General features: G+C 45.7%; 1 protein-coding gene across 1 annotated transcript in view; it reads left to right on the top strand.

The window, feature by feature from the left end:
- Positions 1-24,977, top strand: part of stau2 (staufen double-stranded RNA binding protein 2) — a 73,055-nt gene that overhangs the window by 44,232 nt on the left and 3,846 nt on the right. The window contains exon 13 of the mRNA XM_063912124.1: positions 5,693-5,806. Within this exon, the coding sequence (XP_063768194.1) occupies positions 5,693-5,806 (114 nt within the window). The remainder of the gene's footprint in view (positions 1-5,692; positions 5,807-24,977) is intronic.

Below are 24,977 nucleotides of genomic sequence, written 5' to 3' on the forward strand. Positions count from 1 at the left end.
TTAAACACACTTCAAACGGAGCCGACTACACCTTATCCCCTCCCGGTCCTCCCCCTCCTCTCGCTGTATCAACATCAAACGCCTGAACTGCTACGAGCGTTCAAAGACTCCTAACAGTTTGTTTCCAACCTCCTTGTCATCGTCTCATTCCTCCGCTCTCTGTTTACTCTGGGATTTGCGTTAGAAAATACATTTTGAGATGGCTAATCCCGCCACGTTTGATTTCTGCGGCCGGCTGATGTCTTCCAGCTGCGCTCTGCGGCATATTTGTGTGAAGAGCAATCTTCGAAAACAAGTTTTGTCTGTGGTATAAATCAGAGCGTTAATGCTGTGCTGGCTGGCCGTCTCCCGGCTTGCATGGTGGCCCTGTGTGTGTGTGTGTGTGTGTGTGTGTGTGTGTGTGTGTGTGTGTGTGTGTGTGTGTGTGTGTGTGTGTGTGTGTGTGTGTGTGTGTGTGTGTGTGTGTGTGTGTGTGTGTGTGTGTGTGTGTGTGTGTGTGTGTGTGTGTGTGTGTGTGTGTGTGTGTGTGTGTGTGTGTGTGTGTGTGTGTGTGTGTGTGTGTGTGTGTGTGTGTGTGTGTGTGTGAGACGCGCGTGACGCGCGTGCGTGCGTGGCAAAAGAGTGATGATGTTTTTACACCACAATCAAGCCCATTTGCAAACCTCTAAATCAAATACCCTCAAGTGCCGGCACAGCATACTGCACATTTGAATAAGCAGAATAATCTTTGTTGGGCTTGCTCTTGTTTTTGGTATTTTGATCGTACAGATCAGGTTTCACGTGATTCCCACGAGCAGGGTTGGCAGCTGTGTGCCAGCTCAGTCCTGGGGAGGTGGAAGGTGTGTTAACCTGGCTTTTTGATGACCTTTATTAAATGCACAATAATCTCAGCCAGATTCAGTGTGGAGAGGCTCACAGAAAAGCCCAGAAAATCCCCCAAATAAACCACAAATGATTATGTTTACTCGTGGGTTTTGCACAGATTAAACAAACAACATAGACAATGATAATTAGTGTGATTTAACGGTACTGGGAGGAGGATATGTTTGTCTTCTTAACACTAAGCTGAGCTGTTTACCCAGTGCTTCCAGTCTGTTTACTTAGCTAAGGTGTCTGGCTGATGGCTGTAGATTAATCTCAAGTCTGTATTGTGGTATTAATCTTCTGTTTCCTTATTTGATTAACTAATTCCTTAATGTAAGACCGAAAAAAAGTGACATTTAAGGAGTTAATAAGTCTCTTTCCTGCAGGACAACTTCCTATTAAGAACTAAAACGGTGTTTGGAGTAGAAATGATGCATGTTTTCCCTCTTGGTGATTCTGGTCCACTCCAAAATGCTACGTATTCATTCTTGCCTGATGCTGCACACTTCCACCAAATTTCATGAAAATCCTCCAAGTAGTTTTTGTGTAGTCTTCCGGACAAACAGACAAACCGAACCAGAAACATGTCCTCCTTTTGGGGTACTATTAAGGATGAAATGCGGGGGGAATTAAGAGACCCTTTCCTTTTCTATAATACATATTCCCATCATGCTCCGGAGGTGTCTGTGTTTCCTGGTCACGTTTCTTTTCCTCATGTGTTTCTCTAGAAAGTCTATTTTATGAAACCAAGTGCCCCACTTTGACCCGTCTTCCTCAGAACTTACTTTGTCCCGTTTCTCCCGGGTTGAGGGCCCTCGGAGTCTCTGGAGTGGCAGCTTTGTTTGCCCCCGGCCTCCTGCCTTTAGGAGTGCTGAAAGTTATATTAACAGAGCTCTTTAAACACTCTTGACCCCTGATGTCCCGGCTAAAGTTGGACCCCTAATTGCTTCTCACCAACAATGACGGCGTTCCTCGGCTCTTGTTTATTTTCCTGAAGTCCAGTTATTTCCGTGGTTCTCCGCAGCCTGCTCTGAGTCTGGACCCGGCTTCAGTCCTGAAGTGCTTGTGTAGCATGAAAACATACCCACCGAGTGTTTGTGTGTGCAGTTACCTTGACAGTATTGTGTAACAGCGTCCTAATGATCTGGGGCTATTTGTGTCCCCCCTTCATGGTTGCATATTTGTGCTCTTAACATAAATTGAGCCTCGGCTGCATGAGCACTTTTTAGTTTGTGCATGTTCCTGTTTGTTCCGATGAAGAGGAGCATTTGAAGAGGAGCCATCCAGCTTTAGAAGCCAGATGTCAGAGGTCGTTCCACTTTAGTGCCGCCGATCAATCGCAGGCCTTGCGTAACTCTCCCGCTCCTTTGTCTCTACAGGAAGTGGATTAGAGGCTGAGTTGGGACCTGGGATGATTAGTTAGGCCTGTTTAGCATGCGTGCACTCACACACACACACACACACACACACACACACACACACACACACACACACACACACACACACACACACACACACACACACACACACACACACACACACACACACACACTCAAACCAGACGGGTTTGTTTTTAGGATGCTCATTATTCTCAGTTTCTGCCAAATCAGATGATGATCTTTGATGCTGGCACGTCAGGCGGCTCCTTTCCCATGCCTGCAGGTCCGAGGTGCTGGAAAACCCCCAAAATAACCAGGACTGTTTCATCAGCGGGCCACCAAGAGAGTCAGACCTCCAGGTGGCATTTGGGGATCTGCCAGAGAGCAAATCATGTTTATTTATTCCATCCGACATCACATACAATATGTCAGAGAGAGGTTCACAGCAGCGTGTAGTCAAGGCCCAGGACTCTTTTGTTAAAAGGAGGAGAAAGTTAAGGAATAACGACAGAGCTTAGAATGTTTACCATGTTCATTTTGATTTAGCATCCTAGCATTTGCTTAATAGCAGCTACACAGTAAATCTGAGGCTGTTTAGAGGTGACTTTTTGCAGCTGTTTGGTCAAAAGTGAAACCAATGTTTGCACTAGAGTGGAAGTGAACGGATTACCAGAGTGATTACAAATCATCCAGTGGGAAAACAAATGTCTGTGCCATATTTTGTCACAATCCACATAGCTAATGAGGCCACAAGTCATACAAATTCTTCGTCTGGGAACCATGAACGTCTGCACCAGATTTCGTGGCGCTCCGTCCTGTCGAGCTCCTTCAGTCTGAACCGAAGCGCTGCACAGAGAGTCATTGTCAAGCCTAAAGAGTTCAGGGACATCAGGAGGAAGTTCACCAGGGATCATTTCTCCCCAAATAGTTTCAAGGGTAGATGGCCGTGCCAATGTGCAGCAGGAGGAGGTAGATATTTAAGAGACGGAACCAGAAGCAGATTCCTGAGACCGTTTGTTTACTCTAGATTAAAGTCCTCTTTGTTTTCACACTTGACTCAAAATCCAAAAAGATCTACATTATAAACACAGGAATTGTTAGTAAGGTGGAATAAAACTGGATAAAAAGGCCATTTAAACCCACACTGCGGCAGAAGAAGACCATTAATGGATAATACAGCTCTCAGGCAGGTGTATTCATTCTTACACATTGCAGATTTGTTGCATATGTTACCTCTTTCTATTAAACGTGAAGCAGTGTTTCATTATTTGGCTCGAGCACAGTCTTCCTCACACAGAGGTTTTGGAAGAAGCTGGATCTCTAATACGTCTGAAATAAGATTCTGGAGTCCAAACTGTAGTAGTTTTACCCCTCAAAGTCTCCCTCCTCGGTTTTTTTTACTTCTCTCGCTCCATAACGTCCAAGTCTGGAGAATTTATTAGAGATTAACTTGTCAGAGAAGGCTTTTTCCACGGCTCACTTTACTGCATTCATCATTCATACACATAACAGATAGCATTCCTCCATTTATCACTGAGCGCCCATCTCCTCGTCAGCAGGTGTGTGTGTGTGTGTGTGTGTGTGTGTGTGTGTGTGTGTGTGTGTGTGTGTGTGTGTGTGTGTGTGTGTGTGTGTGTGTGTGTGTGTGTGTGTGTGTGTGTGTGTGTGTGTGTGTGTGTGTGTGTGTGTGTGTGTGTGTGTGTGTGTGTGTGTGTGTGTGTGTGTCACGCTGTACGTTACATCATGTGTCAGTGCATATTTCTGCATGCACATGTTCATATCTCTGAGAGCCTGTGTATGTTATGATGGTCTGTGTCTTATTGGGCAGAGATCCATGTGTCTGGCTGAAGCAACACACACACACACACACACACACACACACTTTTCCACATATGTTCATAACTCATTCAGAACGACACACACACAAGTTGCTCTGGAAGCTTTCAGTCACAGACCATATACAGCAGCTTGGATGTGTGTGTGTGCATGCATACACACACACACACACGGAGCATTTACAGCCAACAGACTTTTAAGGTAAACTCAAATCCAGTCGTGAAAGTTAATGGAAAAGAGGGAAAGATCATCTTCTATGGATTACAGTTTATTAAAATATCATGCCGCTTTGCTTAAGGATTCACTTCACTTCACTTTTGCACCAAAAGACAGACACTTTATTCCTATCACCTCCTTTCTTTTACAGCAACTACATACTGTTGTGCTCTATCAAAGGCATCTCCTCTGAGGTGACAACGTTTGTATTTGGAGAGAAAGTCTGCAGAAACACAAATACATATCTGACCCAAAACCCTTTTTCCTCCACAACAAATCAGGGCAACAGATGCACACACACATTTATTGTGCAGTTTTATGGACTAAAAAGTATGCTGTCAATGGATTGAATACAGAAAAGTATAGACAGCTATAAGGAGGATGTTTGCTTCCTTTATTGTTGTCAAAAGGAACTCACCTGAGGTCTTTTTAAAGCGCTAATGGTGGGATTGATGATTTGGCAATCAAGCATTTATCTGTGTGTTGTTACGAGGGAGTGGCTTTTTGATGGCAGTGTTTTTTAAATCGACTTACCTTGTGTGCAGGGTGTTGCATATGGTGCTTTGTTGAGTAGTGTTGGGAAGACTTGAGCTGAGGTTTAGCTCTCGTTGTGTCTGTTTCAATAATTGCATTCAACAGGTAATAACTTTTAATGAGACATTTTCCTTTTTCAGGAAATGATTTCATATATCTGTGTGAAATGGGTTTATGCATCATGATAAAGTATCCTTTTTTTAAATGTTGATGCCCGTTATCCCCTCACCATGTCTCAGAAACCATTACAGACTTATTTTAAGAGCTTTAAGTGCAGTTATGTCCATATTATGTCCTTTGTATCTCAGCAAGGGTCATGCACTGCTCCCTGAGTTCTCATAGTTTGTTATGCCATTTATTAAGATGCCTGCAGCTGTCCTGGGCATAAGTAGGCCAAGGCAACACGTGCACCCACACACACTCGTACACACACTCCTTGCACCGAGTAAAGTCAGGGAAAGTAGGGCAGCAGATCTACGGAGCAGACCGTCCCGGTGGAGCATCATGTCATAACAGTCCTGATTGCACAGCATTTAGGAATGCCCGTGGCGTTAACCTCTCAATGATGAGGGGTCGCCACTGATGTCATCCCTCTGATGCCCCCCTCACACACACACACACACACACACACACACACACACACACCCTTACATTCATTCCCCTCCGTTACATCTCTGTATGGTGTGGAGTAATTGTCCACAAATGCTCTGTGGTTGCAATTAGACATGCAAGATTTACTCTGAAGCCGACCACTTCCAGAAACACAGCGCTGGGTCCCGCTGAAAGATCCAGACGCTGCTTTGATTGATTTTTTCCTGTATTTACTTCCCGGGGTAACTCAGTCTCCTCCCCCCCGTGTCCAGGTGCAGTACAGCGACGCACAAAGCGGCAAAGATTTCGTGACCTATCTGACCCTCTCTCCTGTGCAGATGACTTTCCACGGCACCGGGAGCACCCTCCAAGCCAGCCATGACCAGGTATGTGTGAGTTATTGCAGGAGGGATGGACGGTATGGGATTCCTTTACGTCAACACAATTAGGCTTTGTTTTATTGGCCAATCATTGACCAGCCTGATATATAAAGTGGATCCTGAATGCATATTATAGACCAAGTATAAATGCATGTGTAAGTGTAAAAAAAACTCACTTTTCAGCAGAAATTTGCACAAATATTTCCGCTATATATCAAAGTGGACATGGTTTTAGTTAGCTAATTCAAGCTGGTACACTCAGTAGTGATCAGCTGGTTGTAGCAGGGCTCATCTAGATATCATCTGCAAAGACTTGAAGCTGTTTGGGGGTTAAAACAAACCTGTTGCATGAAAACGTTTTACACGTTCAAGGGTCATTTTTGGGGAAAACAGGGTTGCATTACGACAGATTTGCTGCAAAAGAAAGACACAACATCCGTGCATGCAACAGTACGTTAATAATACTAAGAGTAAAGATTGTTTTCTCAAATAAACCCATCATATTAACTAGCATTGTACGACATATCCAGATGAAGATGTCCTGCAGCCCCTCCTATGATTTGTCCATATTGTTATCTCTCTTGTCCAGGCCTAATTAAAATGCCGTCAACAGCTCGGGTCTCTTTGTCAGCGTACAGTAAACAGCCGCTGTGACAACACGGTGCTCTCAGCCTTTAGGTCCGGGGCAGTGTAGCATGCCGTGTATACAGCGCAGTATATAGGGCATGTTGTGAGCTCTTCAGAGGGGTCTCATCCTCTAATTAACGGGGAAGCCTAGGCTCTTTATTGCTGATCACCGGGGCATCACAACCACCTGTGATAATTACCACTGATTGCATTTCTCCTCCGCTCCACCCACACACAGCCGCCACATCTCTACGAGTTTCAATCCATCAAAGTAATCCTGGCGTACCCCTCTCTCCGTCTCCCTCCGTCACTCACTCTCTCTCGGATTCAGGAGGAGGCTCTTTGTCTCGTGTTGCCCAAGCAGAAAAGCAGTTGCTTACATTCGATCATCTAAACATAGGACGCCTCTTTATTCTCTTCAAAGCTTTAATAGAGGCCGGCGCTGAATGGGCCAGCTGACAGGGGGCTGGTGCCGCTAACGGAGAGCCGATATAGGGCAGGCAGGTCTGCGTCCTCGGCCCTGTTGTTGCCAGGAGCAGTGGGGCATGACCGACTGTTGGAGCCGCCTTTCTTTCCCCGCGCTCAGTACAGTGCGACCACAAAGGGAGCACCTAACAATAAGGGGTTGCCCTCTGCAGCCCCCACGCCCCGACACTCGTGGAACAAAGTCTCGAAGGCGTCACACGTTTCGCTCGTACTGATGCGTGGATGCCGGGGAGGAGGAGTCAGAGCTGAGGTACCTGCGGTCGATGGGAGGGGGTGTGCAGGATCCCAGGCTGCACATCGATCCGTTTGTCTCACAGCTGCCAATTAAATGTGCACTGGAGCGTACACACACACACACACACACACACACACACTCTGCACTTGTGTCTGACATGCTACAGTGTCTTCCTCGCTGAGGATTCGCTGCACGCTCATGGAGGTTTTTGTCAGGGAGACCGGAGCACAATTGATAAAGGTCGATTCAAAATCCTCTCTGCACACGATGCATGACGCAGGAAGCTTCCATGAGAGCTGCAGGACGGATCAATGACTGTGGAAAATATGATTACAGATGGCAAAGCAGCACTCTATGAAAAGCAGGGAAGAGCTAGATGAATTTATAGTGCTGACGTTGGTTTAAAGGTCTTACTGACCCTGATTGTGTCATCCATGCTTTCTTTGACGGCCTCTGTGTTTGTGATTATGGTAATGAAACTGATGTTGTATTTATTTAGCAACACAAGCATTACTCTTTAGTCTGTGTTGTGGTTTAAGGGTTTGATAAGAACATGTTGATCTGTAAATCAAAGTGGAGTGTCACCGCTATGCTAAACGAGGATAAAACAAAGAGCTACGTGATGCTACTTTCTCTAACGGATGACAGGAGCGCTGTAATCTGATCAGCTGACTGTTGAGCAGAAGCACCAGGAACAATGCTGAGCACGTTTACTATAAACAGAGGAATCTTTGGGCAAAACGCTGTTGTTGTTTTGGTGTAAACTCAGAGACAAGGGGAGCACTTTCTTCTGTCTCTGCCGGGACAAGTTGCATTCGCATTTGAAATTCATATTATTAGTTGTGTGCAAGCAAGCCTTTTTTATTGCATGCATGCAGAAGTGTGTGTCAGAGTTTGCACTACAAGGACATGAGTTGGTTGCTCCCTTTCTTACAAACAATTCCTGATCTGTGTGCAGAAACTCAACCTTCCTCTCCCCAAGTCAACATGAAAGCTGACTTTTGAGACCTTGGAAGCGGTGAGAAATAATGGTTATAGTCATCGTACAGTTTTTAACTTAAACACCATTTCAGCCCCAATCCGGAGCCCTGATCAGTGATCATTTATGCTTTACGTGGAGGTGTTATCAGCATGCAAACACACACTCAGACTGGCTGAGATGCCATAATCCTTGGCCTTGTGCAGACATTCCTGGAGGGGCTGTAAGTGTGAGAGGAATACAGCTGAGATCTCTCTGACCCCCGGTGCCATCTCCTTGGTGCCATCTGCCCCACACATGTTAGCCCGCGGGATGCTACGCTAGCTGAGCCTCACCTGCGGGCAGAAGTGTTCGTCAACATGTTTGCGTCGGAGGGATACATAACATTTCAAGACGGTGTTGACCGCTTTTAGACCAAATAACAGCAACTACAAAGCGATGTTTGACCCTGAACGCATCACGTGAAGCTGTTCTCTTGTGCCTATATTTAGCTGCTTGCTTATTTTGAGCTTTTATTTGAAGAGGCGTTGAACTAACACCACAAACTGTCTCAAGATCAGTGCTCAGTTAGCTCTGCTCCCTCAGTTCATATCTGCAGGTCACAAGGAGAAATTAAAGTCTGTGTATTTCATTTTCCGCACAGCGCTGGTTTTTTGGACAGAGCGATTCCTGTGTTTGTTCTCCAGAGCTGAAGTAACTCTGGCAGTCCCTCTGTGGCGGCAGCGGGACACCAGGGGGGCCGGGGCCCACTGAGCTGTGTGTGAGGTGTCGCTGGTCCAACATGAGCCGCCCGCAATCGAAGATGACAGGGTGACTGTTGTCTGCCACCAGCTTCGGTCGGTGTGTGTGTGAGGCATTGCATTGCGTGCAGTTCTGTCCTCAGCTGAGCCCCCCGGCTCCCGGGTCGTCAGCTGTGGCTGCTCGGGACGTCTCGGCTGATCTGATGTGACACGGTGAACATGCTGTGTCGGGATTAAAGCGTGTTTCAGACGTGCTTTCAGGTAATGAGGAATTATTTTTTACCTCTGCCAAGGAGTGGAGGTTCTCGGATCGGTTGCGTCAGACTTTCAGCAGGATTACGGGAAAAACACTGGCCTTCCTTTCAGGAAACATCATGGTTCTGAGTCACGTGGTGCTATCTTTCCTAAAGAGCATCTGGTCACATGCACGCTGTTATCTAATAACACTTCACAAATACTCATCAGGTCATCAGGCCCTCCCCTACAGCAGCAAACATCAGACTGAAATTAATTGGGCCTCTGACCTTGTCCCTGCAGAGCTTTAGGCGGGCGATAATGAGTACATTTATTTATACGATGCACAGTGAGGCTGTGGGATAAATCTTTATAGCATCGCACTGTGATCACAAGTACAGCAAATACACTCAAACACATTTGTAGAAAAAGTGCTTAAATGAAGGAGACTGTGACTATAGTGTGGTGGCTGCACTGGTCTGAGTGACTCTCTGCTGGGATGGTCTCCCCAGCAGGAGGGGTGGAGGATCTGTGTTTGAAGTGCTTCTTCCCGACCGGCCGCAGACGTTACCACAGGCTGGGCTTCCTCTCGGGGGTCCTGCAGGGGTGTTACCTAGGCAGGCAGCTGTCAGACCACTTCTCCTCCTCCTCCTCCTCTTCTTCCTCCTCTTCATGTCACAGTGTTGTCTAACTAAACAAAGCTCCTGGAAGTCGATAATAACCATGTGGGAGAAAACAGGGCAGTGGGATCCAGTCTGCATCGACCGATCAGATTAGATTCTGTATATTTTATTGATCCCAAAGCGGGAAATAGTTTGCATGATGCAGAAGTCTGATCACTTCTAGTTTACCTTCGATTCCCTGGAACCTTTTCACCAAGTTTCATAAAGAGCTGACCAGGAGATGTTCTGTAATCCTGCAGACAGCCTGTTCTGATCGATAGCAGCCTATAGTAACCTCCCATCACACAGAGACCCCCTGCCCACCTCACACCTCCATCAGAGGTGCTTGTACCTCGCTCTCCTCCCCAACACCACCTCCCCCTGCACCCTGCTGCTCCCCTCACCCAACCTGCCCTGAGAGGACGAGCGGCCATCCATCACTCCTGCACGGCCTCCTCAGGAAACACCTTTCAGAGCACCAGATTAGAGTGTGACGGGAGGGGCAGTGAGAGAATGACGGAGGAGCACGGAGAGGTGGTAAACGATCCAGGGAGAGAGGAGAGGATCTGCGGAGAAACTGATTGAGTGGGTAAACGGGAGATTGATGAGGACAGGGAGGGAGAAACTGGGAGATAAAAGTGGCCGTGTGCTCCGGTGGGGAGAGGATCAACATGAACTTGCCCATTAGGGGACCTGTTGATAGGTCCAAGTGGCCCCTCTGGAGCATTAGCATGTCTATTAAGGGCTGACATGGAGTGGAACTGAACACACACACACACACACACACACACACACACACACACACACACACACACACACACACACATACCCTCTGTAAAAACTGGGAGCCTTATTTACTTTTACTGAAGATAAGTGACTTAAACTATGGCAGTTTCCTTAATAAGCACCCCATTGTACTTGGTAAGGGTCTTGTAACTTTGATTAAATAATGATTTAAATGATGTTGAAGTAAATTCAGTGAGATTACCTGCAGCAGCACAAGGTAAAACCTGCAGGGCGTCACTTTAAAGACCTCTATGATCTCTAATCGCTACTAGCCCACGGGACTGCTGTTTATCTCGAGTAGCACAATGTGCCCAAAGAATAGAAATAGGGTCAGGAGATAGTGTTTACAAGAAGTGCAATCAAGTATTCGGTATAAATGAACTCAAAACAAGTTAACGATAGAAAGCCTGTAGATACCCCCCCACTTATTGAGCCGTCCAGTGAAGAAGGACAGGGACAGATTGATCGCTGTCATCCTGCATGAGGAGCCATTTGTCTCCCATAGTGCTGCTGTTTCTGGACTCTGTGACAGAAGGACATTTGATTGCTTTAAGGGCCAGTTTCTTCCAAACTAAGATGCATGCTCAGCTTCTTAGGAGACACAGGAAGAGAGGGACTCATTATTCAGAGTAGCAGGACCCCTTTAAGGAATGTGTAAGGGATTAAATGTAATCAGCAGCAGTACAGGTGCAAATAAGACAGCGATAGCGGGGACGGTGTCATGTTGCATGAGCTGTATGAATGACATACAGCTTTCTGAATGGGTTGGTTATCGGTGTGCATCCTCAAAGTTGAATGAACAGCGAAATGCAACCCTTTTACCAGCCACCTCTTTTGTATTTGTGCAGGAAATTAAACAAAAATGATCCAGTCCTAGTCGTGCTTTCATGGATGTAATGGCTTTCTGATTGGAAAACCTGCACCACTCATTCCTTATGTTAGAGTATTGGATAAAAGCACATTTCCTTTGGCCATTTCCTCTCTAAATACTGTCCAAATGTGTGTTATCTTTGTATAGAAAGCTGGATAGTTTCCATTTAAGGCCTGCACTCCTTTATACAGCCTACCTGCAACGATAGAATCGGAGGATGAAACCCTCTTTATTAGTCACATACACACACACAGTGAAATTGGTCCTCTGCATTTAACCCATCCTAGTACTGGGAGCAGTGGGCAGGTATTGTGCAGCGCCCGGGGAGCAATGGGTAGGGGGGATTGGAGGTGTCCGGTGTCTTGCTCAAGGGCACCACAGCAGGGCCTAGGAGGTGAACTGGGACCTCTCCAAGTAGCAGTCCACTTTCCATATTTTTTCAAGTCTGTTCCGGCGACCCTACGAATCCCAGTCCAAGCCCCTACTGACTGAGCCACTGCTTATCATCCCCATGGTTAAAGGGTGAGTAAGCAGCAGGATTCTCCCACATGAACACTGTTTACCTGGCTGAGCAGATGATCACACTTAATAACTTTGTAGGAAAACAGTGAAGCGCCTGAAGCTGCGGGCCGCGGGTTGTGAAGCACCTTTTAACTATCAGACACGTGTAAAATAGTCCCACTTTTAAATAGACAGCATGACAGATTGCTTACTCTACCTGACAATGTATATTAAATTAGGACATGTGATACCCCTCATTACCCACAAGTGACGATTGTTTTCTTATCCCTGTAATCAGATATTGTTTGTGTGTTGTGCAATGACTATTTTTACAGAAGAGCTGACAGGAAATTATATTTAATCGCATATTAAGTGTTGTTTTCTGCCCCGTTAGAGCAGGGTAATTGCTTTAAGGCCAGCTGAGGTGCTACCTTCATTAGCACCCCCATGCTAAGATGTTTTAGCAGCCAATGTGATTTCCCACACACACAAATCTGCGGAAGATAAAGGTCTCAAAACCAGTCACACCTCTCCTCATTCACCCCCCCGCGGGAGGTCGTGCTAACCCGCTCTTCTGTAGCGTCATCGGCTCATTATCTTAATGTCATTTGATACTGAGTGATAGCCCGCCTCGCTGAAAAGGTCCCGCAGATAACGGCCCCGCTATTTAATTTATTTTGCCTCTGACAACGTGTGAGATGTGTCACCTGGGGAGAAAACACCTTTTCTGACACCGACGCAGTTAGCCTCTCACTCCACAGAGGCTGACCTTTCCCCTTTGTTTTATAATCAGCATTATGCAAACAGATTTACTGTCTGCTGATCTGTTTAATGCTGCTAATATACAAACTATACTGCAGAAAGGGAAGCTTAAAGGATGAATTAACCCTCAAAATAACTAGTTGTGGATCAGTTACTCTACAGGTGGACTTTTGGACTTGTTTTTCTGCCTTTTATAGTGAATAAAGAATACAAAAAGGGAGAAATAATGCAAATAAAAGTGCTAGTTACTTCCAAAACACATGCATTTTGCTGTAATCTCAACATTAAAAACACTAATGCATTGACAGGCTCACTATTGCAAAGCACAGTATTTGTCTGTGTGTATTTTAATAAAGGTTTGACGTCTAGGTAACACAGGATGAATGCATGATGTATAAATTGGTGTTTATGGTGGGAAATATCGCTTTTAAATTAGCATTTTTTAGGGATTTCCTTAAAAAAACTGACATAATTTGTTAACATTTTGCACACATTTGATACGGTGTTGCACAGATCCGGTTCTCTTGTGAAGTTGCACAATGTGTCCGTCAGGTATTGTGCAACCTGTATCGTTATGGATTTTTATAAAAGCCTTTTAACTTGATATGTGACACACGTCCTGTGGTTAACAGCACCGAGGCATTAATCATCGTAGAGTGCTCCAAAAGCAAATCACACTCTGACAGTAATTGTAGGGATGCCTCCCGGGCTTAAAAACAACCACACGTATACTTGTATAAACACACACACACACACACACTGAACAATGACCTGTATTGTAGCTGGTTATTACACTCTTGTGTTCCCGACTTGATGAAACCGATCCCCCAGATGCTTAGATGCTATTTGTTTGTAGTTGTTTGTAATTTCCTGCGTACACAATTTGATTATCCACCTTCTAACGTGACTCAAATTTGATTGACAGGTCCTTGCTGCCACACGTGATGTATTTAACCCATACGGCCGCCATAAGGCTAAAAGACGAGCCTTGCAGTCATGAATCGGGGCCTAAATGACCCTCAGGGTCTGCCGGGCCGTTAATGTCCCGTGTTGGAATCCGTCCTCTGTCCTCTGTCCGGCTGCGTACTGAGTTATGGAGATGAGCGTAGCGACTGGAGAATGTTTTCCTGTCTGTCTACACCCCCCCCCCACACACACACACACACACACACACCTTCCTCTCAGCTGGATGTTAACGCTTTCTCAGGCCTCAGACTTTCTGAAACACTCACAACAACAGTTAGTCGGGGGTTAACACCAGTTACGACAGAGGTGTCACACACTCCTGCCTTTTAAGTAAACTGTGTGTGTGTGTGTGTGTGTGTGTGTGTGTGTGTGTGTGTGTGTGTGTGTGTGTGTGTGTGTGTGTGTGTGTGTGTGTGTGTGTGTGTGTGTGTGTGTGTGTGTGTGTGTGTGTGTGTGTGTGTGTGTGTGTGTGTGTGTGTGTGTGTGTGTGTGTGTGTGTGTGTGTGTGTGTGTGTGTGTGTGTGTGTGTGTTCTGATTCTCATGCAGATCCAGCCCCATTACTTTGCATACAAAGGAGATGAGGAGCAGGATAACACCTCCCTACCTGAATCTGTGGGGAATAAATTACAGAGTGAAACAGGAGAGGAAATACACGCTCCTTAAACACGTCTTAGCAAATATCCTCCTGCTCAAAGGCCCGCAGTGACTCAGCAATCATTTATCTGCAATATGATCCAGTGATAAGACAAATTACACGACACTGCACACTCGCTTCATAGACTCCTTTTTGGAGCAATTACCAACGTGTAAATGTTGTGGTTTCACAGGGAGTTATGTGCTGCCTCTTAAAACTGCTCCAAGCCAAGAAAATGTGTTGTTGTTTTTATGAATTAAATAAGATAAATATTAGTAATACGCTTTGGAGGTGCTGGAAGGGACTCTTGCTAGGTTAGCTGTTTTTACTCCAGATGCATACAGTGTTTCCAGAACAGATAGACAGTTAGAATAAGCAAAATAGGGAAAGATAATTGATAAGTGTGTCTCTCTTTCCGTCAATTAATCCAGACGGTTTTACTCTCAGTTCTTCTCAGAAATCCTGCAAGAAAAGCCAAGTTTCCTTCATTAATTCAAGGCGACAAAAAGCTATTTTTGTAAAGGATTCCTGAAATGTCTCCCGGTATCTTTCCCAGAGTGTCTGCACGTGTCGCTGGTTCTGATTATCTCCTCTCAGCGTCTCTTGGATGCAGAGAGGAACACATCCATATAAAACTCATCTGCCGCTGTTATGCATGCACGGAGTAAAGGAAGCGGCACCGCCTCAGCCGTCCGTCTGCAGGAGAAGCATCAGGTTGTACTTGAGTAAAAGTAGAAGTACTTTATGGTTCATGCTTTCAATGCTGCATAGTAACTGAACAAACATTGGTTTTAGCAGCCTCTCTTTCCTCCGGTGCTCATTCTCTCTGTCTCTCTTTGACTCCCCCACACATGCACATCTCCCCCGTGCACAGTGAGGAACCGTGTGAGCCTTCAGGAGGACTTTGAAATGAGACATGAGCCGGGACATCAGAGCCACTCTCAATGAAGCCCGCTTGATTTATAAGAGAGCCGAGAGTAGGGTAAGGAAGGAGAGGGGGGGGTTGTTTCCAGAGGCCACGAGGTCCTCCATTAGTACCCTGACCCCTGTTTCATGGGAGCAACCACTGGAGGAGAATGGATGGATGGTGGACATGGGGGGGCTTTTCCCATGCAAAGTCTGCTATTTGCATTCCCCCCCCCCGGCTGGGTCGTTTGTCAGCGGCCTGCTGCTCAGACCCCGTCTTTACGATCAGCGTTTACTGTCCACTCTCTCGTTAGCTGCGTGTTAATCACGTGTTTACTGTGTGTGTGCGCCGTGCTGTAAAAGTGTGTGAGGCGGCTCGTAAGCACTCGCCTACCGACGAGTACGAGCTCTCTCGCCTCGTGTGGATAAAATCTCTGCATCACGAAGTAATTATGGGCTGTAGCCGCTGTGCTACTGATTGTTCTTCAGTGATTTATAGAGAGATGTCCTCAGTCATGTGTCAAGAGTTTGGCTTCATCCAGTGTTCACATTTCTGTTCTGGAAAGGACTTTGAGGACTAGTTCAGGGACATTTTCTCCTAAATATAATGTAGAAAATGTGATCCAATTGTTTAATTTGAATGCAGTGTGATTTTCTCCAGGACTTCTCTTCCCTTTTTGACTCAGATGTAGAGATTTCCTGCATTTTCTACTTCAGAGATCATGTCCTGCTCCTCACGTCAGCTGGATGTTGTGTCTGCAGACTGAATCCATAACACGGCTTTGTTCCTCTCCCTCCATATTATGAGCGTTTCTCTAAAAAGACACATGTTTTCCATGTGCATTACGTCCCATCTCTGCTCAGCGTGGCCCCCGGTCCCGCTCATCCCTCTTGATATAAGCAGGCTGGAATTTATTGTTTTCAGTAAACACTTCTTACCCTTAATCTGTCTCTGAGGTACACACTCTCAGTTGCCATAGGAATAAAGGAGGGTTTTCATAACAGCGAGTGAGGGGCTCCATGAGGCCGGGGATCGACCCCCCCCAGCCCCCGTCACACAGCGAGCCGCGCACACACTTTAAGGTACAAGACAAAATGTCCATGCACGTCTTATAGGCCCGGCGAGCATGCTGGGTAATGAGAAACAGTCACGGGGCCTTGTGGGGGTTCACAGCAGATTATAAAACAGCGCTGCAGGTTTTACGGGCGTGTCCAGGACGAGGCGGTTAAACCGAGAGGGGCTCGGGGAGGAAGGAGGTGTAAAACGCCGTCTGACTGCGCGTCTTCTCCTGTTACCGGAAGTCCTGTCCACCAGACGTCCTCTCTCACACACACCGCTGACTGTGTGTGTGGGACGGGGATTATTGCATGCAGCTGGCGGCTGTCACAGTCAGACACTTAGCCCCTCTCCCATAACCCCGTGTCTTAACCCTTTCATGTAGCGCAGCCCCCGAGTTCCTCCTCTCCGCGTCTCCACACCTGTAAGTGTCCTCTGTAAATCTGCTGAAGGGGTCGGTGCGCTTCAAACAAAGTGCTCATCGGATAACTGGCTGAACCCCAGTACCTTTTTTTGGGGAGAGGAGATTGTGTCTTTTAGATGGACTTTTCTCATGGTTAGGTTTGTGGGATTGGCAGGAAGATAGTGAACATAAAGATGGAGATGTCTGAGAATCAATCAGAATTCAAAGTGTTTACAAATGTGTCCTTCCAGCTAAACAGATCCATAATTATAAGTTGAAAAAGGTAATAGATCTCCACTTCCTCATAGATTTAGATCCTAATTTTGCTCTCAAAGTGCACCATATTGATTCATTTCATTTCAGGATACAAGAAGTCGTGTTTCCTTTCCCAATCGGTACTATATTACAAGTTTAAAACCAACTACCGTCACAAAATAACAGTACAATAGATGTTTCCTATGAAAAGTTTGGCTATTCTAGAGAAAGTCTGCTAAACCCTAAACAATGCAGATGACTTCACATACTGTATATAAAAGCTAATATGACTAAAACTAAAGTTGGGCTCCTCTGATGACTCATCACTTCATTTTTAAAACGGATGATATTTCCGTCCCATCTCTTACTCGGAAATAATTGGATTCCAATTTTAAAGGCAGTGCTGATAACAGCCAAAAAAGCTCTTTGACATCCTGCTGATGTCCTCGTTAGGGATTGATACGGCATCTTAACGGAGTGTGTTATCTATGCAAAAGAAGGGAAGTGATTAAGCCTGGATCCTTCCACACGGTGCTTCCTTTAGTTTGGGAAGCAGCCACACTTCTGCACAGTTTGGATCCAGCACAATGAGAGTTGGCAGGAGGAGAGCGGTTAAAAGGATCATGTGGTCGATCCATGACACCGAGAGAGGAGTGGGATCAGGAGGCAGAGGAGAGAGTCGCCTCCTGGGACCGATGAGTATCTTGCGGCTGATAAGAGAAGCCTGCGGGCCGGCTCCTCTTCCCACAGCTCTCCAGAGCAAACCCTAGTCCAATTGTTCGGGATTATAGAAGCGTCTCCCCCGCGGCATGGAAAGGTGGATGTGTGCAGGTGGAGATGAGCTGATTTGAGTCACCGGGGGAGGGGGAGACCTCATGGAAACAGAGAGGAGGTGATTCCTAATCCTCCCAGGAAGTGATTCTGCACCACGACACTTGATGAGCTCATTGATTTCCCCATATTTGTGAAACATCCTCCTTATTTTGGTTGACATATGCATCATTTCCACTGCATGGCTCAGATAAACTCCTCTCACTTTTGGTATTGGATCCTTTTTACGACATGCAGTGACGAAGCTGCAGATGATCCACAATGAGACTGAGGTCCAGGTTTCCTTGGTGACTGATTGACTTCTTTTATTGTTGAGTTGTTTTATCAACTTGTTAAATTTAATGCCTTATTTGTATTCGTAGGCTACTGATTTTCCTTCGTACTTCTCCCAGTATGACTACAAAGTAAAAAAGGGTATTAAATTGTACGTCCTAAAACGTGTGGAAATTCTGTTGAATGCACCATTACTATCAACCAAGATGGAGCAAATCGTGCTGAGCAGAGCCGTATAATTTCAATTATTCGTATAAATGAGTAATAAAATGTATTACATGTGGTTCAAAAAAGTCTCCACATTACCTTTTACATATATGTGTAGTCATCTCTATTGTTTAAGGTTTAGTAGACTCATTATACCCGACAGAAAACAAGTATTACTCTGATAAGGGAAGATTTTAAGCTTGAATGTGCAATACATGTGATGGGAAACATGACCTCTTTTATCTTGAAACAAGAATATTTGATCTTCTAAACTCTTAAACTTGCAGAAACCCTGAATGCATCTAAAAAAAAAGTACAATTTCCTAACTTTGCTCTAAAAACAGCGAGTGGAGTCGATGACAGTGAATGGAAATGCAGCATCACAGACCGTGACGACGAGGAAGCAAATTATTTTGTCATCCCGGCGCAGAAAGTATGAATGGATTATGAAAGAGTTGTGGAGAAGAAGTCCACCCACATTCGTGTGTGTGTGTGTGTGTGTGTGTGTGTGTGGGTGTGTGGGTGTGTGGGTGTGTGGCAGGGTTTCTGCTCTCGCTCGGCCCATATCACTAATGCATTCTCCGTGCGTTACATCTCATCGCTCTGCTCTTAGTCACTGATTCATCAGAAAGTTAGTTATGTTGAAGAGGAGCGAGCGTAGTCTGCACATCAGCGTAACTTCCTGTCGGGGGGGCTAGGTTCCCCTTAATGGAAAGTGAGAAAGGGAAAGTGTCATGCTTTCTCCTCTTACTCAATGCATGTGTCATTGCACTTAATGTTGACCTACTCTGGGGAGCGAGTACTCTTGAAGTACTCTTTACTTATTTATAATGTCTTTATCCTTGGTTTAAATATCTTACAATCATTCACACTTATTAGAAACTATTCTCTAAATAATATAAATCACAATGCATGATAACAACTATTATATTGTGTTATCAGACACTAGATCTGTCCTGCAGGAATTGCAAAGTAAATAAAAGTGAAATAGAAGAAATAGACAATAAAAGTCTAAATGTCCTGTATATATACAACCAAAATATGAAGTAATACACTTAAAATGTTCTTATTTCTGCTCACATCTACATTTATACATTGCTTACACACTGAAGATAGATTCCTCATGGTGTTACGTGCTAAAGCTGCTCTCTTTGGCTCGCTGTTATCGCGTGATGGTGACGATGTGTATCTAGAATAACCCGGTGTTTCTGTCTGAGTGTGATTGCTACTCCGTGTTATCTTAGAGGCCTTCAGGCGGTATCTGCTTTTCCTCCGGAGTGTGTGCTGACAGGGCAGCAGTCTGGTATGTGGAGGTGCTTCTGCCCTCGCCCTCTGCCCAGATGTTTTGGATTACGCCCTAGGAGGTGCCATGCTCAGCGATGGGGGGGATAAAGCAGGCCTCTCCAGCCCAGATGACGCATGACATGGCGCTGCGCCCTGGGCTCTTATTTATGGCTTCCCATGTCAGCGAAGGCCTGCCCCCCCCAGGGAGCCCCGCGGCCATTACCCGCTAACTCAGCTCCTCTCACACACACACACACAGACACACACACACACACACACACACACACACACACTATCCTCTGCAGGAATCACAGTAATGTGGAATCAAATAGAGGATCTCTTTCAAAGTTAATGCGGTGAAGGCTGCACGATGAATGGATGGACTTTACAAAGTGTGGATAAACTGTGTGTAAAAAGAAGCATTGCATTTCATCTCAAGTGAGATTCAAAAGTCTTGACTCCAACTTCCCGTAAGCTGCTGGATGGGCGCTCACAGAGACATTTATTTAGCAGTACAACATCCACAGTTGCTGCTCTGTTTCACGAGCAGCGGAGTGGCACGTATGAAGTGCGACTTCAAAAGAATGAACATCGTGTCAGGATAAAGCGCGAGCAACGCCGGCCGCACACTGCCTCTTTTATCAACGCCTCTGATGTGGAAGAGGATGTGAAATCTGGAGAGAGAGTGAGGAAGAGATTTAGTGAGAGGATCTGAATACATTTTCTCTGTAGTTACTCAAGAATCCATGTACATATCACACCGCATTCACAAATCAGACGCTCAGTGCCAGCGCTCTGCACACACAGGTGTTCCCCGGGACTATTCCAGTGATCCCGGCCAGAGGTTTGATGTGTGCAGGAGGAAAATAAAAAGAATTTAGAGGAAATGAAAGCCAAGGGGATGAGAAGGAGGTCGAGAGGAGATGACAGAAGGATAAAAGGAGGAGAGAAGACCTGCGATAGATAACGTTCAGAGGGATTCAATGAGAGATAGACGTGAGGGTTAACACGGGACAAAAAGATGGCTGGAGTTCTCCTCCCTGCCAGCTCATGTTTCTGGCCTTTTGAAAACAGAACAGAACAATACACCCAGCAGTCATTTCCTTCCCAGGACTGTAAAACTCCCCGTTTGAAATCCACTCTGCTCATTGTTTAGTCTGCTGGAAGTTCCTCAGATCATCCTCTCCAGCAGCCTTCCTCCTCCCCGACCGGCCGCCCGACGTTAATCGGACTCTTTCCAGCGTGATTAAGAGCGGACAGCCGGCGTGCCGGTGCGGGAGGAGAGGATGAATGGGAGTTGTACAATCGAGCGTACAAAGGGAAGCAGTTTGGGTTACCTCCTTCCAAACCAGCGTCCTCTCGAGTGCTGAGAAGAGTCTGATGAGGAAGGATAGGGTTGTGTTTATATTGTGTTGCTTGGAAGAAGTGGGGAAGTGTTCAGGGTTAGTTTTGCCCCTTCAGGTTGCTTTTATCTGCACTTTTTAATCCTATGTGCTTTAAACTGCACCTGCAGAGTTATTGAGAAATGGTTTCCTGCCAACCAGATAATGTTGTCAAAAGGAGAAGAATCCACCTCTCTTAGATAACCTGGACATCCAAACACATGCATAGACGACTATCAGGATCAAAGCAAAGATGGGAATCTCCTGCTGATGCTCTTGGTCTGGATATAAGATCAGACAGGAGTGCTTCAGGACTATAAAGCTCGAGGAAGTCTGGCTCTGCACGCACCACACTGTACTCCCAGGTCGTCGGGTTAAACCCTAAGCCGGGGTCTGTGCTTTCATGTGGCCTCCAGCCGAGCAGAGGCAGGATCAGATCTGATAAAGCCAGGAGAACATGCAAACTAGGTTCTCTTCCTTCTCCCGCTCAGAAGACCCAGAGTAGGAGGAAGTCTGTGAGAGTGAATGATGTGCTGGACTTCATTAGGACCTCCCTGGTGTCTTTGATGCGATCGAAGGGGATTGAAGCCTCTCCTCCTGCTTCCTTTCCCACCAAGCATTTCATTTTTCCTCTCCTGTCCCATTCCCCAAAACGTCTCCATTGCTTCCCTAAAAACTGAGGTCTGGTTTGTCCGGGTCAGTGTGATCCAGTCATCCATCAGGACTCCTGGGGGACTCTTTGTTTGGCCAAGCCGCTGACTGAAGCAAACCCTCTGTTGGTGAAGCCATTAAGATCCCAGCAGGGCCAGAAAAATGAGCCGGCCCTGTCACTCCACATCAGGAGCTCGGCCACGCCGTCCCATCGGACCGCCGAGCGTCCAGGCCTTTGAACTCGGGACAGCGAGATAGATAGATGGATGTGTCGAGAGTCCGAGGGGGCTTCAGGTTGGCTCCTGGATTGATGGAGAGCGCCGGGTTGTTATCTGAAGTTGGGGCGAGGAAAGGATGTAGGTGGAGAGGGAGTGATGGGGGCGAGAAGATGAGACTGCTGATTGCTGGAAAAGACGTTTTTGCATTTCCTGATGAGGAAAGTGTTAGATTCTCAAAACCAAGCCTGTATTTTGTTCCTGGAGCCCCCCTGTGGAGCCCCCCTGCTGTGCCAATGCATTTGTCCCATTGAAGTGAATGAGGCTCTCTTTGACGCAGTGCTAATTCTACCCTTTAAATCTGAAGTGCTTGTTTTGCGATGACTACCATGCAAGTAAAGACTTTCACCAGTATTTAAACGGTGCTCACAGCCCAATGTCAGATTGGATCTTGAGTGCAGCCGTTCAGAAACCCTTCAGAACCCCACCCTGAGATTAGATACAGCTTGTCGTCTAAGCACTGGTTTCATATCCTCCGCCTCGCCCTTTCTCTCCCATTAGTGACTCAGCGTCCGCTCTGCACATTGTCTCCTCAGCCTCCTCTTCCTCTCTTTGTGCCTGACAGAGATTGAACACCTCCACCTTGCGTGTCTCGGCCCTCAGACTAAACACACTCCTCCGGTGTTGATGCGGGCGGCGTAGCGGCGGCCTCTAACGACGGCCGACTTATCTCATTAGAAAAATAATGATTCCACTGGCTGCCATTCCCACAGATAGCCTCAGTATTTGTCTCGGGCTCTGAGCTCCTCACCGAGCTGCCTGTCGTATATCAGCAGCGCTGCCACCGTCGAGCCCCTGATTTATGGCTGTTTATCTCCAGCCGATGCCCCCCCAGCACCCCTCCAACAGATGGGCTGGAGCTATTGACTCAGGGAGAGAACGATCCCAAAGCGAATGAATACAACAAACAAAAGGTAATCATGCGGGAGGTCGTTGTGATTACAATTTATTGGGGATCAAATGGAGATGGATCTGAGGTTTCTGTCTTATCCTAATTACTTTCCCCGCTCCAGTGTGTGGTCAGAAGAAGCCAGCGTACAAAGGGCTGAGTCCCCCGGTATGACTTATGGTTATTAACAGTGAAAACATTCCTTCAGATGTCTTGTTGTAAAGGGATGTCGCCTTAAATCTCTGCGCGTATATCCCGGCTCTAAATCTCCCGGGCTGTCGGATCTTCACAGGAGAAAAGACCTCATTGCACCATAAATCGTCTGCTCCGGGCTTAGAGGGGCTCCAGGTGATTTCTGAGTCTCTGGAGGAAGGCCTTCGGTATTAACCCTACAGTATCCTCATTTCTCAAACCTCCGTATTGTTGCACACTACCTGTACGCTCTGTTTTTCTACCTTTGATGGATACAAACCAGATTTTGACCCTTGCACCTGTCGCTCGTAAATTACCACTGCTGGTTTATGTTACTCATAATCTGAAGTTAAACACTTTGAAAATGATTTCTGGACGTGAGCACGCAGGTGAGGGTCCGTCCCCGTCCACATATTGCATTCCTCAGAGACACATCGAGACGCCATGCAGGGGGATTCATATTTTCTCAGGATTAAAGCGTGATGGATGTTTCTCCTGCACATTAAGCTGAACACACTCCGTTATTCACACGGAGACGTCTCTTTCTGAGGAGCAGGCTTTAATATAACTAATGAGAATAAAGTACAGAGCGAGGCTCCATACAGATCTGTATTTATCTCGCCATGATTAAACATACATAAAGATTTGTGTAAAATAGCTGCTTCAAAGTGTTTGTTTATTTAAATGTCATTATTAATTATTATTCAAATATTATTGTCCCTTTTATTTTATTTAGTATGATTAAGTTATATTTTTTCCCCCAATATTTACTTTGTATTCATTATTTTTAAATCTCTTGATCACATTCTTACACCAAAAGATAATTGTAATAATTAAATGAGTCAAATTGTTTTCACAGGAAAACCAATTGAAAACACAAAGTGACAAACCCTTTTCTTTATGAGTAAATTATTTATATTGTGATTTCTATATCCCTGATGTTTAAATGGTAAGAATGAGGGAAAAGGATAGATTTGAACTTTCTTACTACATTTTTATGGGCAAATAATCCATCGGAAATGGAACTGTCTTTTAATTGAAGCTCTGATTTTAAAACGATACCTTATTTAGTTATTTGTATTTTACAATAGTGATCATTCATGAGTGAGACGTAAGACAAAGCATGCATTTTCATCCAAATTAAGAAAAATAAACCACTATTTTATAACATTTTTACAGCCAACACTTAAATTGAAAATGGAGGGAAGTGTTGTTTGCAGCCCTGATTGACACACACTAACAGATGTAGTTGTTATAGAACAGATACTTAATGAAAATGCTCTCTCATGATGGTTTCACACTGACAGGGTGAAGGTAGAGAGGGTTAACATCTGGAGCTAATCTCCAGGCCCGCAGGGTGATCAGCGTGCAGCCTGGTTAGGATCAGATCCCGCTCCATGCTGCCCCTCTTCTCCTGAAGGAGCCTCGAGGGTTTCTGCTCGTGACATGAATTGTTTCTGGTGGCGACGGTTCGCCTCACCGCAGGACTCGATCAGCACTCGGCAGTGACAGCGTTACAATCACAGACCTCAGAGAAACACCTCTCGGGTTTCATTTGTTATTCAGTTTATCTTCCAGTCCCACTTCACATGGAGTGTGTGTCCATCTGCGCCGCTCACACACACTCATGCAGCGTTATTATGATAGCGGGCCGGACCCTCCTCACACCCGCAGCACCATGAGCAGGAAGGAAATGACATCATGGTGGAGAGAGGGCACAAAGCTTCTGTGAATGCTTGGGAGTACAGATAACTGAATGGTGAATTTAAAGCGATGTTTCTCGATAATATGAGGCTGAAAAGTGACATTTTAAGCACAAATGGAGTATAATTGTCATTAAATGTGCATTATGTAAACAAATAACATTGCTGACCATGACAAGCTGTTGCTTCTTTGGCAAATGCATGAAATCGTAACTCTTTTAAGGGCATTTTGAGCAATCGCCGAAGAACTATTGTGCAGAAAAGATAATTCTTTCACTCTTCTCAGATACATATTGACAATTAAGACATATTTTGACATCAATTTAAAAGCAGAACAGGTTTTACTCACTGATAACGTGTGCTATTGTAGTTAAAGAAAGGGAAA

This window comes from Eleginops maclovinus, chromosome 21 (assembly GCF_036324505.1).
Source record: "Eleginops maclovinus isolate JMC-PN-2008 ecotype Puerto Natales chromosome 21, JC_Emac_rtc_rv5, whole genome shotgun sequence".
Lineage (NCBI taxonomy): Eukaryota > Metazoa > Chordata > Actinopteri > Perciformes > Eleginopidae > Eleginops > Eleginops maclovinus.